The sequence below is a fragment of the Terrapene carolina genome, unplaced genomic scaffold, assembly GCF_002925995.2.
Source record: "Terrapene carolina triunguis isolate 2854851 unplaced genomic scaffold, T_m_triunguis-2.0 Scaffold66, whole genome shotgun sequence".
NCBI classification, from domain to species: domain Eukaryota; kingdom Metazoa; phylum Chordata; order Testudines; family Emydidae; genus Terrapene; species Terrapene triunguis.
Window position 1 is genome coordinate 51892572 of NW_020664417.1, and position 15309 is coordinate 51907880.

A 15309-nucleotide genomic window follows, 5' to 3' on the forward strand; every position below is an offset into this window, starting at 1 on the left:
GACCACTGGGGTACAGAATCAATCTCAATCTCTCTCCAGCCCAATGACTGTTCCACTGTGGATAAATACTTAAAGAATCATTGGGCTAGAGAGAGAGCAAGAGTGAAAATGACAATGAACAGAGACTGTACAATAAGAAAAACCATGGAGGTCAGTCTATTTAGATAAATTTTAGTAAAAGAATATATATAATATATTATTAAACTTTATATCCAGGGCAGTTACATATAAAACATTTACACTTTTACTTCCATCAGGGTCTGTGACTGAACAAGCTAAAAGCTATGAATTTACATATTGTAGAATGGGTAATATTTCAAAAGCATTACAGTAGTTTTGCTCTCGTTAAAACTCCTCTTATATACAGTATCTCAAGTTCTTTACTGAGTAATTAGTCAGACATCTTAATTACCAAAGTCAAATTATAACACTCAGTTAAACTGCTGCAAATACAGAGGGACAGTCAATGAAGCCAATGGAACTATGCCAATTTACACCAGCTGAGGATGTGGCCTAGAGTAACTTCACTGACCAAATGCAGAATTTGGCCCTAGACCCGCACTGATGGCATATGCAAACAGAGCCATCATTATGGCTCAGTCCTGCTCCCACTGATGTCAATTACAGTTTTGCTGCTGAACTCAGTGACTCAAAGACAGATTCTGATACCCTTACCCCTGCTAAGTAGCACCTTACTCCACAAGTAGTACCAGCGAAATCAATCAGATTACTTAAGGAGTAAAGTACTGCTCACTGTGTGTAACAGTGGGCTAATCTAGTATAATGTGAGTGTGATTAGATGCTGTGCTCAGTAAGAAAATTTACCACAGAGTGTAGGTAGTATTTTACTGAGGGTATATCTATACTACACGCACCATAGTGGCAAAGCAGCAGTGCTGCAGCTATGCTGCTCTAATGTAGACACTTACTACAGTGACAGAAGAGATTTTTCTATCACTATCGTAAATCCACCCCCTTGAGCTGTGCTAGCTAGGTCAGTGGAATAATTCTTCCACTAGCTGCATTTACAGTGGGGGTTTAGGTCGACTTAACTACAATTGCACAGGGCATGAAATTTTTCACAACCCTGAGCAATATAGCTAGGTTGACCTAAGTTTTAGGTGTAGATCAGACCTAAGAGAGGGAAATCTGCCCAAGACATCAGAGTTATCCTCTAGTCCTTTGAAAAATGGTTCTTTAGTTTCCAGCACCTAGAGGCATCAGGGACCTTTTAATGTCCCATTCAAAATATGGAAGACGTATTTTAAGGATTTTGCTATTTGATTTGTAATGTTTTATTTTCATACTTGACTCATATCTTCTACATTTCTTAGGATACCTTTAAGAAAGTATATATTGTCATTAAGTATATAAGCTGATCAAATACTACAGATAAATCTGTCTTTTAAACTAAGCAGATATGCACTAGAATTATACTAATTTCACATAGTGCTCCCATGTTTATCTCAAAAATATGTACACCTCAAGTACATTTCTGTACTCTTTGTAAATAACCGTTATTAAAATTAGTCTCAGTGAACAGTATTTACAGATAAGCAAAACTTTTAAAACTGTAGAAAATAAATTAATGTATTTGTGGTAGAGAATACATAAGACTCAGTCTCAACCCCTTAGCTCTGAGGCATAAACTAGATCAGCGGTTCTCAAACTGTGGGTATTGACCCCGTTTTAATGGGGTTGCAAGGACTGGCTTAGACTTGCTGGGGCCAGGGGCTGAAGCCAAAGCCCGAGCCCCACTGTCTGGGGCCGAAGCCTGAGGGCTTCAGCCTTGGGCAGTGGGGCTGAGATTACAGGCCCCCTGCCTGGGGCTGCTGCCTTTGGGCTTTGGCTTCCCTCCCTCCCACCCCATGGCAGTGGGGCTTTGGCCCCCAAACCCAAGGTGGCAGGGATCGGGCGAGCTCAGGCTTCGGTCCGCCCTCCGGTCGTGTAGTAATTTTTATTGTCAGAAGGCGGTCGCGGTGCAATGAAGTTTGAGAACGCCTGAACTAGATTGTTTAAAAAAAAATAAAAAAGACCAAAATCTTGAACAAATGCAGCTGCCCCATTTGCTCCAGAATGCTAAGCACAAAGCACAGAATACTCACGGCTTGATCATGCAAACATTTATGCCTATGAGTAGCCCATCCTGAAGACCACAATTCATCAAAGTATTTAAACATGTGCTTAACTTAAAGCATGTATCCAAATTGGGACTTAGGCACATGTTTAAAGTTAAGCATGTCCTTAAGTTATTTGCTGAAGAAGCATGGTCTGCTGAATCAGGACCCTACTGAGTAAAGTTAACACACATGCTTAAGTGTTTGCATTATCAAGCTTTAAGTTCACACTGGGCAAATATTTCTCATAAAAGATGCCCTGATCCTTATCTTATAAAAATGTTTTGTTTATTTTTCAATACAAAAGTACATTTAAAAACTGAATCATTTGCTAAAAGCAATATAAAACTCTTAAAAGCCTATCTTTGACAAAACATAAGTATTGTTGTTTGCCTCTTACATTCTTATATACGGTATTCAGAGATAAATACAAAGTAAAATCAGAAATGGATGGAACACAACTACATGAGACTCAAATTCCATTTTATATTGCACAATTACAACAACACCACAGAACACCTTCAAGGAGCAGTGTTCAAAGTTTTCAATTTTCAAAGTTTTGTTTTATTTGCTCTGTTTGCAGTTATTTTGCTATTTTCTCTGCAATAATGCACCAGTTTCCATGATCATAGCAAGAACTAATAATATGAAGCTCAGGCACATTCTCTTCCAGTAGACAGCATAGCTCTCCTTCCCGAAAAACATGATAATAACGCATGAAGGCTTTTGTATCCAATATGTCAACAACCTGGTCCTCAACAGCCATTGCTTCATCCAAAATAGAATCAGTGGAGTCAGTTGTTGAAGTTCTTTGAAAGAGTTTGCTAGCAGTAGACTTACCATCTTCATCTCTACTATAAGTACAGTTGTTGTCCCTGTCTTCCACAGGACCACTCAGAAAAGATGTTTCTTCATTCTTGCTCTGAACTACTCCATGGTGTTCTCCATTTAAATCCCTTATTACACCTGAGGCTGTCATCCATTGTGGTTTTTTGACAGATGCATTTTCTATAAACACTTCATCATCATCTAAACTTTGCTCTTTTAACAATGGCCCACAGCGACCTAAGTCTAAACTGCAGTGTCTTGATGGTTGAATGGATATGGTACTGTTTGCCCATCCTCCTACATTCTTCAGAGATTTCATCTTCTCAGTTTTCTTTCTTAAGGTTGATTCATCAAGGGATCTGGAGAAAAACCATGAACGAAAAGATTTCCCTAGAGCACTATAGAATCGATTTTCTTCTTCTTCAGACATTTTCATGCAGCAGGTTTTGGCTAAGCAATGGTCTGTACTGTGGGAACTTTTTGTATCAAGTTCCTGTTTAAGATTAATTGGGTAGCTGCATTCAGAGCCTACTAGTTGCTGTGGGTGTTTTTTTACAGTATGTTCAAGATCACTCTTATGTCCAGACTGATTTGATTCTGAAAGAAGCCGGGAGCACAAGTCCCTATTCCATGGAACAAATACGTCTTGTTTTTCAAAGTGACGATTTTTTTGTTCCATAGCCCAAACATAAATCATGATCTGACCTCCAGGTATCAACACCCTTGCCATTTCTTTTATTGCTTTGATTCTTCTTTGTTTAGTTGAGAAATGGTGAATCACTGTGAAGGAAGGAAAGGCATTTCAGCTTAAATATTGCTACTGTTACATTATTTATTTTTTAAAATAATCTTCAGTTAATTTAGTGCCCATGAAAGATTTCAACAGACATTGCTGGAAACATAAATCCTCCATCTAGCCACAGAACAAGTACAGCAGAAGGTAATAACAGTACAAACCTTCTCCATACTTTCCTACCAATGTGCCTTATCTACCGCTAGTCAGAAAACTTGGATAGAATCACTTTCCATCAGAAAATGCAGTTCCATCAAAATAGAAATCATTGGCAAAATCATGTCAATTTTGCAGAAATTTCACTTTGGAGAAAAACTGAAAAAATTCCAACAATGTCAAAATGTCTCTTTTCAACGTTTTCAAAATGAAACATTTTGATTTTTCATTTTTGAATTATTTTTGGTTTTAAACTTTTTTATACTGTAATATAACATTTTAAATCAAAATCAAAACAAAACTTGTCAATCAATCCAGAACAAGAATTTTTTCAGAATTTTCCTTTGTGAAGAATTTAGAAATTTTACAGGTGTGTTCCAAATTGAAACAAAGCCAAATTGTGACATCTCAACTTAATCATGTCCTGAATGGAGCACTTCTAGCAACGAGTGGGTAGTTGAGACTCCCCGGCCCATTCAACCACTGGGTTTCTGATTAATTAAATTAAACTATCTCAAATATGCAAATTGTTTGGAGGATGATAACCAAAGATGACTGAATACTAAACTAATATCATTTCAGAATAATATGTTTTAATTTAGGTACATTTAAAGTATGTCTATCCAAACCTCCAGGTGGATATATAATATATTAATGAAAAATCTGTACAATATATGAATTGGACTAGTGTACAAAACTAAAAACATGCTAATCCCTCTCCATGAACTGAATCGCCCATTGAGTCTACTCTCCTCTTTTGCAGAAGATGCCTGGGAGAACCAACAAGCTTTGCAACATGACCTGAAAGCCACCATTTCCAGGCTTTGGTTGAATAAGGAAAGGAAGTTGAGAGCACATCATTGAGAATGCCTTACCCTAATTTGAACAAGGGCTCTGTTGGCTCAAGAACCTCACCTGTTCACAGCTGCTAACATATCACACAGTATAAGAGACAGACTGAAGTAGGCAAAGACGCAGCTCACTTGGGGATTTACATATGAAAGCCAACACCTTAAATTTCATCCAGAAATCAGCTGTTCACAGAGTACAGGAGTAATGTGCTTCTTATTGAGTTGCCATATTCTGAACTAGCCACAATTTCTGACTGGTTTTAAGGTGTAGCCCCATGTGAAGAACACTGCAATCATCATATGTGCATCTCACCCCAGTTAGTTGTGTCTTAATTTGTCAAAAAGCACGGTTAAGATGTGCAAATGAATGTGCAACCTTCTTGCCAAGTGCTAATGATAAAATCCTACTGATGTTAACTGAACAACTAGGAGCAGCTGAGGACTCAATATTATACCTAGTAACAAACAGTGAACATGGTCCCTCAATCAGGGGTTCTACTATTCCTCCCCCCACCTTGTCAGTACTGTCTTAGTCTTACGTAGATCAAGGCTCAACCAGCTCAGTTTCTTAGACACTGGGATCAGATGAGGCAGAGACATAGAGCAGAGTGAATGTCTCATACTGAAGACACTTCAGGCCATACATCTTCACAATACCTCCTGGTAAATGTTATCAAAGGCAACTGACAGAACTGAAAAAATCAGGATGGATATCTGATCTTTGTCTATCACCAGGAACAGATAATCAGTCAACACAATCTGTGCAGTCCCTGTCTGAAAGAGATTCAGATAATGGGTCAAATTCTCTTCATGGCTAAAATGGCATAATCCCCTTAGTGGTCACATAGCCATACATGTTTTGTCAATGGGATTCTGCCAGTGACATCCAGAAGAGAATTTGACCCATTACACAAATCTTTTCCAATCTCCAAAGGTGGAAGGAAGAACAGTTAGTCTGGAATTAGATGAACATGGGTACACCAAATCTCAGGGCATCTAGGCTTAACATTCATTATTGTTATCTGTACAAAAATGTGATTGGTACATTTATTCTTGACAGGATAACAATTGACAGAAATATTGTATAAGCAGGCAGCTCTTTGAGATTGATTTGCTATCAGTGGGATTATGCCAGGGTAGCAGAGAGTTGAATCTGGCCTACTGTCTCATAAGTAGGAAAGTGAAAGCAAAGAGAGGTAAATCCTGTTAGTATGTTAATCAGTCTCTTGTCCTCTATGCTTCTGAGCATATTGAAGCATGTATTTTTTTGTGGCAATGCATTTTACTCACCGCATATGGAGTAATTTCTTGGTGGTAATGTAGGGTATGTCTACACTGCAGTTAAACACCTGCGGTTGGCCCATGTCAGCTGACTTGGGCTCACAGGGTCCCAGAGCCTGGGCTCCAGTCTGAGTCGGAACATCTACACTGCAATTAAACAGCCCTTTAGCCTGAGTCCTGTGAGCCTGAGTAAGCTGACTTGGGCCAGCCATGGGTGTATAATTACAGTGCAGACATATCCATAGAGTGATCAACTTGGGTGTCTCAGTTCCTGGAGTCTGGTCTGAGCCTCTAGGGGTCCTCCCAAAGGGCTACAACTAAGATGGCTACCAAAGCCCTCTGATACCATTCCCAGAATGCTTTGCGTCAGGGTTGGTACAGAAGGAACTAAAAACCCTGCTGGAGCCAAGTATGAAGGCTCCTGCATGGGGTGATCTGCACAAGCAGTCCAGGGGACCAACGACACGTCAGGGCTGCACAGTCCCAAGCAAGTTAATGGGGGAAAGGGAAGCCTGCCCCAAAAAAAGAGAGGGCATTTTGATTTTGGATGGAAAGCTAAGGGAGAGACAGCACAGCTTAGGGAGTTCCTGCTAAATTTTCTCTTCCTCCAAACAGAGTTTTTGTACTGTTCTGAGACACTAGCTGCATGGATCAGGTAGCTCTAGCATTGCAGTGCCCAGCATATAGGTAGATAGATAGATTAGAGAGAGAGAGAGAGTGCTCTGACCTGGCACCAGCTACCAAAAGCCAGCCAAGACCCAAGGACAATTCCAAACCAGGGAACCATTGAGCCTTAGTGGAGTCAGGAGAGGGCTCTGCCACAACTAGGGATGAAGAACAAGTAAAGAGATTTTTGTTTAAGCTGGGCAACACACACTACAGCACCTGCACACCCCATCTGAGGACTCACAACCTCAGCCATACCATCCACCTCGGGTAAGCGTTAGGGAGGAGTTTGTGAGCATTAGGAGATGAGGAATTGGCTTATTTATAAATGTTGGTTAATTATTAGTTAACCTTAATCACTTTCTTCCTCAGATCCTATTTTCCTCTTCCCAATAAAGTTCTCTCCTTTGTTATGCTGTTATTTTGGGGTATTACTCCTTTTGCTGGGGTTTGTTTTAGTTACTTTATTGTCCCCTGTGTTCTGGGCTTTACCCTCCTTGTCAGCTTGTAGTATCATCATGGATTTCTCAAGGGATAGCACCTCTTTTCTCAAGCATGGGGAGAAATCACTCTGAGTGGAGACACCAGGCATCAAGAAAAGAACCCAGGACCCAGCTGGCACAAGGAGGGGAAAAAGCCACTCCCAATATTAGTGATATCAAGCACCTGGGAGAGAAGATGAAGGAAGCTTAAGACACACTTTGGAGGAGAGGGCTACAGTTTTTTCCATATTTCATTATTTTGCTATAAGAACCTGTCAGCAGCTGTGTGGTGGTAATATGGCACACTACAATACCATTGTAGGTTAGTACTAAAAACATTGTAAAATAAATCCAGGGAAGAATATTGTTAAAAATGTCATTCAAAATGCCCTTACCTCATCTGTTCCTCTTATATTTATATGTACAAGCGGACATGGGTAATATATTCAAAAATGAAATTCAACAGGACTTAGGCATCTAAGTTCCTTAGGTGGTTTTGAACTTTTACCCCATGTCTTCTCCAGAAAAAATGTATATTCTTAACACACGCTAGTTAAGGTGAGTTGTAGATTTGACATGTTGTTGGTCAAGGTAGACCCGGGGAGTCCAGGAAAGAGTTTGCCTTGACTAGCTACATGTTTTAAAACTACAACTTGACTTGCTTACACTAGGATTTTAACACACATTAGTTAAGACACATTAAAAACAAACCTTTTTTCCTAGTATGTAAAGGCCACAAAAAAAGACTAGGTACTTCCCTAGTCAATGTTATTGTTATGAAATTAAACTGAATACATTTTCGTTCTCAGGTTTCCTATCATGAAACTTTTATAAGATTTAAAAGATAGCTGCGTGGTTTAAAAATAACCATGACAATGAGATGTAAGAACCAACTGAAAAAATGATCCAAAATATTTCATGTTTATTTTGGAACTGAACATTCTACTGTATTCTCTTACCTCCGATGGAGATGATTGCATTGAAGCACTGATCCCTAAGGGGAAGATTAAGGTTGTCACATACCGAGACTTCACAGCCTTTCTTCCTTGCAATATTTATCAAAGGTTCACAGTAATCACAGCCCAGATTAAACACCTGACTGTTGATATTGAGATACTTTCCAGTCCCACATCCTACAAAACAATAAGCTTTATTACACAGGAAGCAACCTATTATGAAATTCCTTCACCCCACCTCTCCTCCCTCATGGAAAAGTGAAAATACTTTGTGCCAAAATACTCTTGTAAATCTTTTAATTTTAAAACTATCCTAGAAAATGCAATGATCCTGCTTCATTCCCACTGAAATCATTTTGTCTCCGTAAAATTATATATTCACATCATCAGACAAGGAATGGTATCTACAACAGCAACATGAAAGCTTTGTAAATTCATGGCACAGTGGTACAGATCATCAATAAATCATGAACAAAATTAAAGGCCAAAATTCTCCTCTTCAATCCACAATGTATATATTTATTCAGGATGCAAAGTTTCTTCTGATGTTAATGGAAATACTGCACATGCAACTACACCCAATTCCTCCCATACAGCCTAAAAACTAGACTGTGCAATGGATTTCTCTTTGGATGGGCTGGGGAGATAGAGGAGAAAGGAATTCTCCCTCAACAAGACATGGACTACTCTTCAGCGCAGCTGCTACTGCACACATCCCTAATGCAGCCCCTTCAAGAGGAGTGAGGGAGCAAACAGGAGGATCAATGAAGCCGTGGCTCCTTCAGCCCTGTCCCTGATCTCCACCCTGTAGCCATTGTTGAGTAAGCTCCATGCCATATGTGCCACCTTCCAGGAACCTAGGAATATTACCCTGCATGTTGTGCAACAGTTCTACTACCAGTGAAATCTCTGTGATTGCAGAGGAGAGGGCAGGGTTTGCCCCAGACTGCGGAATATGGATCTGCAGCACAGACGAGAGAGGACAATTTTAACCTCCAAACACAGACTTGAAAATGACCGAAGTTCAATGGTTTCTATGCAACGAAGAACTATTTCAGTGTTACAGGCACATCCTCTTTCTGTTATTGTTTTAATCAGTTACAACTTCACATTTGTATGTGTAACTGGCATCTATAGAATGTGTCTTCTACCTGGAAGTATGTTTAGAAATATTTAAGGATCAGTGCTGTTCTAAACTGAAATATTCCAGAGTGCTCTTCAATACCATATGCATTACAGGCACTTTTCAAAATTAGATTAAGAAACATTCAGCACAGTTATGGGTCAGTGGTAGAGAATAGTATCTGCAAGTTTACACCCTAGAGGCAGGGGAATAGCTAGGCAAAGAGAACTATTTTATTCTTAGTAATTAAATTTAAAGGCCTGAGTTATCTTTAGAAACAGCACTACAGCTTGCAGCCCTGCTGCTTTCATTGCTGATAATGTGCAACATTATCTACAAAGACAGCACAGTAACTGTGAGAGAACAGCAGAACACTCAAAGTGGTAAAAAACAGCACATTGCTAGTGCAAAAATCCATCATTATTCCTAAGAATAATGCTCAAGAGAAATGAAAGAGACTAATATATTAAAGCAGTTCAAAGAAAATATGAGATGAAAAATTAAGATATGCATGTTAATAAGAGAGTGGGAGTTGTTAAATCAGAACAAAAGTATAATTGATTATGTTAGTAGCATGAACACTCGATTAAAATGTAAGTTGTATGTATATTGATTAAAATGTTTTAATTCAGTTAATTGAAAGGTAGTTTTTGCAGAAGAGTTTTTATAATCTCAATGCATACTCTGGAATAAGGGGACCAAAAATACTGTTGTGCTACCAACAAATGCTTCTGTTGTAATAATTGTGAGCCTGACTAGTGAAAAGTAGGTGTAGGTTCATGAATTGCTATAATGACCTGTTATATAAAATTGTTTAAGAAAAGATGTAAGAAGGGGAGACAGAAAGACTGAATTACTTTAAACAGAAAATGTTTACTGATACCAGTCAACTACTTTGTTAAGATTATGACTGGTAAAAAACAGGAATAAGGGACAGGAAATCAATGGACCAAAATTGGTGCTTCAGAAATTAGGCCTCATTGTTGGGCAAAATAATTAGAGGACGGCCCAATCTATCCATTGCCCTTAAACAGAGGCTTGAGGGAGAAAAAGGAACTTTTACCATCACAGCAGGTGCGGCAGCAGGATTGTTGCCATGACATCAGACCTTAATAGTCTACGGGGAAGGTGGACCATCATCACTTCATCAGTGAGGATCCCAGCCTAATACATAATAATAGAGATCCCACTCTGTCTCCCCTCCCTCATGTGTCCCTTTCCGTCCCCCATTATCTTCCTCCTGTCCTACCTCTCTCTCTCTCGGCTTTTCGCCTGACCCTGAAATCAACTGTATTGCACAGCATCAGCATGGCAAGATGAGATGGCCAATCCAGCTCTGCTCAGCCTGAGAAGGACCAGTGAAGCTGAGATGATGTCCCTGATCAGAAAGGCGAGCCAGGATACAGAACAACAGCTGTCATGGCTGATCAACCAGCCCAATGCATCTATCAGTGATTGAGCAGTCACCTTATATCCTAAGAACCTCAACAAAAGCTATATTCTCCCTTGTGTCTGTCAGTTTTTTTGAAAGTGGGACGGTGACTATCATTCCCAACTAAGATTTGAACAACAGAACTAACTCTTTCTTCCCCACCAAGAAGGACTGTTTGGCAGAATAAGAGATTCTAACCCTATATTCACCCTCTTTAAAAGAGCATTTGATAGGTTTTAAGTTTGTTTTGCATCATCACTCAATTTCAGTTTCAATGTTTTTTGCCTTGTTTTGTTTCTTTTCCTTTTGTGTGTTTTTATTGGTATGTTTCTAACCTTTGGCATGAATTTTATAGTATGTTTGCCATGGTACTAAGCAGGCTGAGGTCTCTATATATGCACCAAACCATGAACCTTCTTTAACACTGTTTAATGTTAGACAGTGACAGGGTCATGTTAATACCTTTGACTCTTTGGGCCCTTTATTCCATCTAAATTAATTCAACAGTTCACAGTTCCACATCAGAATGAAACTTAATATTGGTAACCCCTCTAGTGCCCCAGGATACTGTATGTACATGGTATTAATTTGTAATAGTATTTAGTAATAAGGTAATAAGTGGGCAGTTCCTTTTTATGAAGCTATAGTACTGTCGGCCACCTCACATGCACCCCTCATGGCTGGGATGGCTCTGCAGTGCCCTGCCTCAGTTTACCCCTTGGTTCCTCAATAAACTTAAAAAGAGGCTTTCACAAGTCTAGTAACAGTCCTTCTTGGGGTCTGATTTTCTTAACAAAGTTCCAAAACAAACCCAAGAACTCTTAAGCAAGGCACTGCCCCCCCACCCCGCGCCCCGCCCCCCTGAGGTACTGTCTCTTACTGCTCTCTAAGGCACTGGAAAAAACACAAGGCCTGCCCTCCCTTCTTTGTCTCTCCCCAAGGGAAAAACAAAACTTCCAGCTGGGTCTTTCTACCCAGCCACAACTTCCTTCCTCTGGGATCACTTCAGGAGAGACTCTCTTCCTGCAACTTTACTCTGCCATCCCTCTTGGCTATTCACAGGTCTCTGTGTTTCTACCCCCTCAGAGGCCTGGTTCAGTCACATGACTACCTGTCATATGCCTCGATTCATACTCTCCACCTGGGGAAGTAAATAGCTGGGTCACAGGTGGGCTGAGACCTATCTCCCTTTAGAAGGGCCAGCCACCATGTGACAGAAGCAATAATCAATTCCTATGTAAACAAATTACAAGGTCAAAGGCTGAGTAAGTTATCCTGATGAAGGAACAATATGAGGATCATGGACCAAGGGGCATCCCATCCTATTATCATTAGTATGCTACGTGTAAAACAAACAAAAAAAGTTTTTTAACAAAAAATGTCCTGTTAAATAAAGAGGATTTCAGCATTCTAGGCTTTCAATCAACATATCTACTCTCAAAAGCACTCAAATATTTAAAAGAAGAAAAAAAATGAATACATAAAAGTACTCTGAGATCTCTGTGATTAGGACCAGTTAAAAAAAAAGTGAACTCCACCACTAGCTCCTTTCCCAGTTTTGCCTGACACTATTGATTAGTTATGCATCTCAGAGAACTCAGACCAGGTGAATTGCTCATAAACATGCTCAGGACAGACAGAAATACTGACCTGTTCATCTAGAAACTATATTCTTAGTACCTTAAATGGTGCATTTGTGTGGCACTGATGCCAGATCCTCTAAGGTAGTTAGTCACCTAACTCCCACTGGTGCCTAACTACCTTTGAGAATCTGGACCTGACTCTCTAGCCTAATGTACAGGGCATCCTCTTTGGATGACATGACGTCCAGGAGACACTAGAGCAAAGTAAAAAGTGTCCACAGGTTTAGTTTCAAGCTTTTGCAAAGTGAAAAGACATTATAACTGAAAATTGTGCTGGCACAAGGCAAAACAAAATAAAACCCTAAACTCTACACAAGGCCTGGATCTTTTAGGCATCATAAGCCCTGGCTTGATTAAAATATACATAGAAGTACTCTGAGTACATCAGCCCAGGCTCAGAGGTATTATTATGCTCATTTTCTAGGCATGTGCCTTCACTGTCAGGGGTATTGTAACCTGGAGCACAACATCACAGCACCATTCAGGCTTCGTTCCCGCCATCAATAGTGTAGGGAGTGACTCCAATCCCACTGTTGCCGCCACTGGCATCATTGCACTGGGCCTGAGGTGACCTGCCAGGCAGAAAGCCTGGAGGTATGAGCAGGGGTGGGGGCCAGCAATACTGCTCCCACCAGCAGTGGGGCTGGAGATCAGGGAGAGGCAGGACTGGGCACGGCCTCCCTGTGGGGAGGGTTGCGACTCACAAGCCTGGGCCCTCTCTGACATCCCCATTCCTTTCTTGGAGCCCCCATCCCCACACACATTGAATTGGGAGGCTACATCTGCCCCTGGTTTTCCTCAGTTTGGGAAAGGCCGAAGGGCAATTTTTTGTATAATGATTTGTTCCATTAAGTTTGAAATACTGAAAAGGTGAACTTCACGCTGTTTTAGAAAACTAACAGTATGCATTTTGGTAAAGGGTAGACATTCCTCTCAATTTGATTTTTGGAGACTGTATGTCTATTACCTCATATGCTGTTAAGAATATCCCAACACACTAGATTTCAAGGACAAGTATAATAAACATAATGTGTAAAACAAATGATGACATATGATTTTTCATTCAATAAATAAAGTAACTTACCTATATCAGCAATGAGACTGCCAGGCTTTTGCTCCAACAGAAACTGACGAACACGAGGCCATGCTTTGCTTTGCAGGTCATTAAAATAGGAGGCTGTGCTTTCATACACACTATGTACATGCTGATTTTCCAGCTGAGTAGCCTCATGTTCCATCCTGAATACAGCATAAGACATAATAGACAAATATTACATACAGAACATAAATTGTAGTAGCACAGACTGTAAATTTTTGTAGTATTTTACAAGTCATGCCTCTATAAATTCACAGTTATAAAATTATAAGACTCATTTATAAAGTGCCTTTTCATCACATAGGGTCAGTTACTGCACCCCTGAAGTCAGCGGGAGGTTTTGCCATTGACTTCAGTGGGTATAGGATTATACCCAAAGAGCATCATGCAATAACGTGTGTACCAGTATTCATATTTACAGGATAATTTCACCAATGAAATGCAGGCACACATGGGGTGGAACACATCAGAGGTTTCACAATGCACAGCAACATTACACAATAGTTTAGGGCAGAAAGTGAAGAATACTCTATCCAATTGAAACTACAGGTAAATTTAGGTAGGCAGAATGTAATTACCTGAATTGAAATTTGGCCAGGACATTAACACTAAAACCCTTAAACCATGTGTAACACCGACAGACCCCAGTCGTCGGCAGGTAAGATTGAACCCCTGGGGCCTCTGGAGCTTAGTGCATGAGCCTCTACCGCATATGCTAAAAGCTAACTGGCTGTTAGCTAAGGCTGTAGAGCAAACTCATTAATCTCTCTCTCTAAGTGGTCTTGGTGCCACTAGATGGGACAGAACACCACACCCAGGAGTTGTGTGGATTACACATTCAAAAAAGGGCAATCTCTAATGGTCTAGAGCTAGTTGGAGAATTTTCATCAAAACAAAGTTTCAGCAAAAATTATGATTTTTTCCATTTTCTACCCAGTTTAGTAAGGGTCTCAGTATAATGACTCATCTGAAAGATGGCACCTTCAACAGCACAGTGCTCCTAAGGCCATGCTGGATGGGTACAGAGTCACAGAGAAGTACCTCCACTGAATCATCACCATTACTTTTTTGCAGTACCCTTGATTGTTCTTGATGTTCTCCAATCCAAATATCCACCAGGCCATCCTTCTTTATCTCCTGAGGCCTGATGAGATTATAGGCCAAGATGTTATGGTTGCAAGCATTTATATGGCATTCTTCATATTTACTCACATTTCTGATGGCCTATTCAGAAATTACTCCTCCACATCAGAAAAACAGGACTCATTAATCATCTACTATTTTTATCCAAGTAGCCAGCAGAAACTAAAGCCTGTTTAGAGATCTCCCCTGAAGTAACAAGTAATATATTGTATAGATGAAAACACCAAAGTGATTCATTTGGTTGCATTTGAAAATGTCGGAAGTCACACCTGACACTTGACATATAACACATTCCTCTGGATTTTCTTTGATTTTCAGGTACTGTTTGTCTCTAGAATCACCTTCTACCTATCCTCTTTACTGTTGCAATAACTTATTAAAAGGCAGGATTAAAACAGCAAAACAAAATGGTATGTGTAATAATGTAAATTATTTAAGGCCCCAATCCTGCAACACTTTAAACATTTACGTAACTTTGAGTGTGTAAGTAGCACCATTGGCTTCAATGGTATTTGTGTGCTTAAAATTAAGCACATATGTGTGTGTTTACAAGATTGGAGCCTAACTCTTCATCTATTCTATTTGTTTTTTTGGCCTGTGGTATGCAGCAGCTTAGACTAGATGATCATAGTATTTAATCACTATGACTCTCTCTTCAAACCATTTATGTTTACAGTCTTCAGAACTCCCACTTTCATCATTTCTTAAATGGTCCATAATTTTTTGTAACTAACTGTTAAAG

General features: G+C 39.8%; 1 protein-coding gene across 1 annotated transcript; it reads right to left on the bottom strand.

The window, feature by feature from the left end:
- Positions 1-2700: 2700 nt before the first annotated feature.
- Positions 2701-14548, bottom strand: TRMT9B (tRNA methyltransferase 9B (putative)). Its single transcript, XM_024192940.2, has 4 exons — positions 14466-14548; positions 13413-13567; positions 8134-8307; positions 2701-3725 (listed from the first exon to the last, which is right to left on the bottom strand). Exons 1-4 carry the CDS (start codon positions 14546-14548, stop codon positions 2701-2703), a joined length of 1437 nt encoding a protein of 478 aa, XP_024048708.2.
- Positions 14549-15309: the final 761 nt, after the last annotated feature.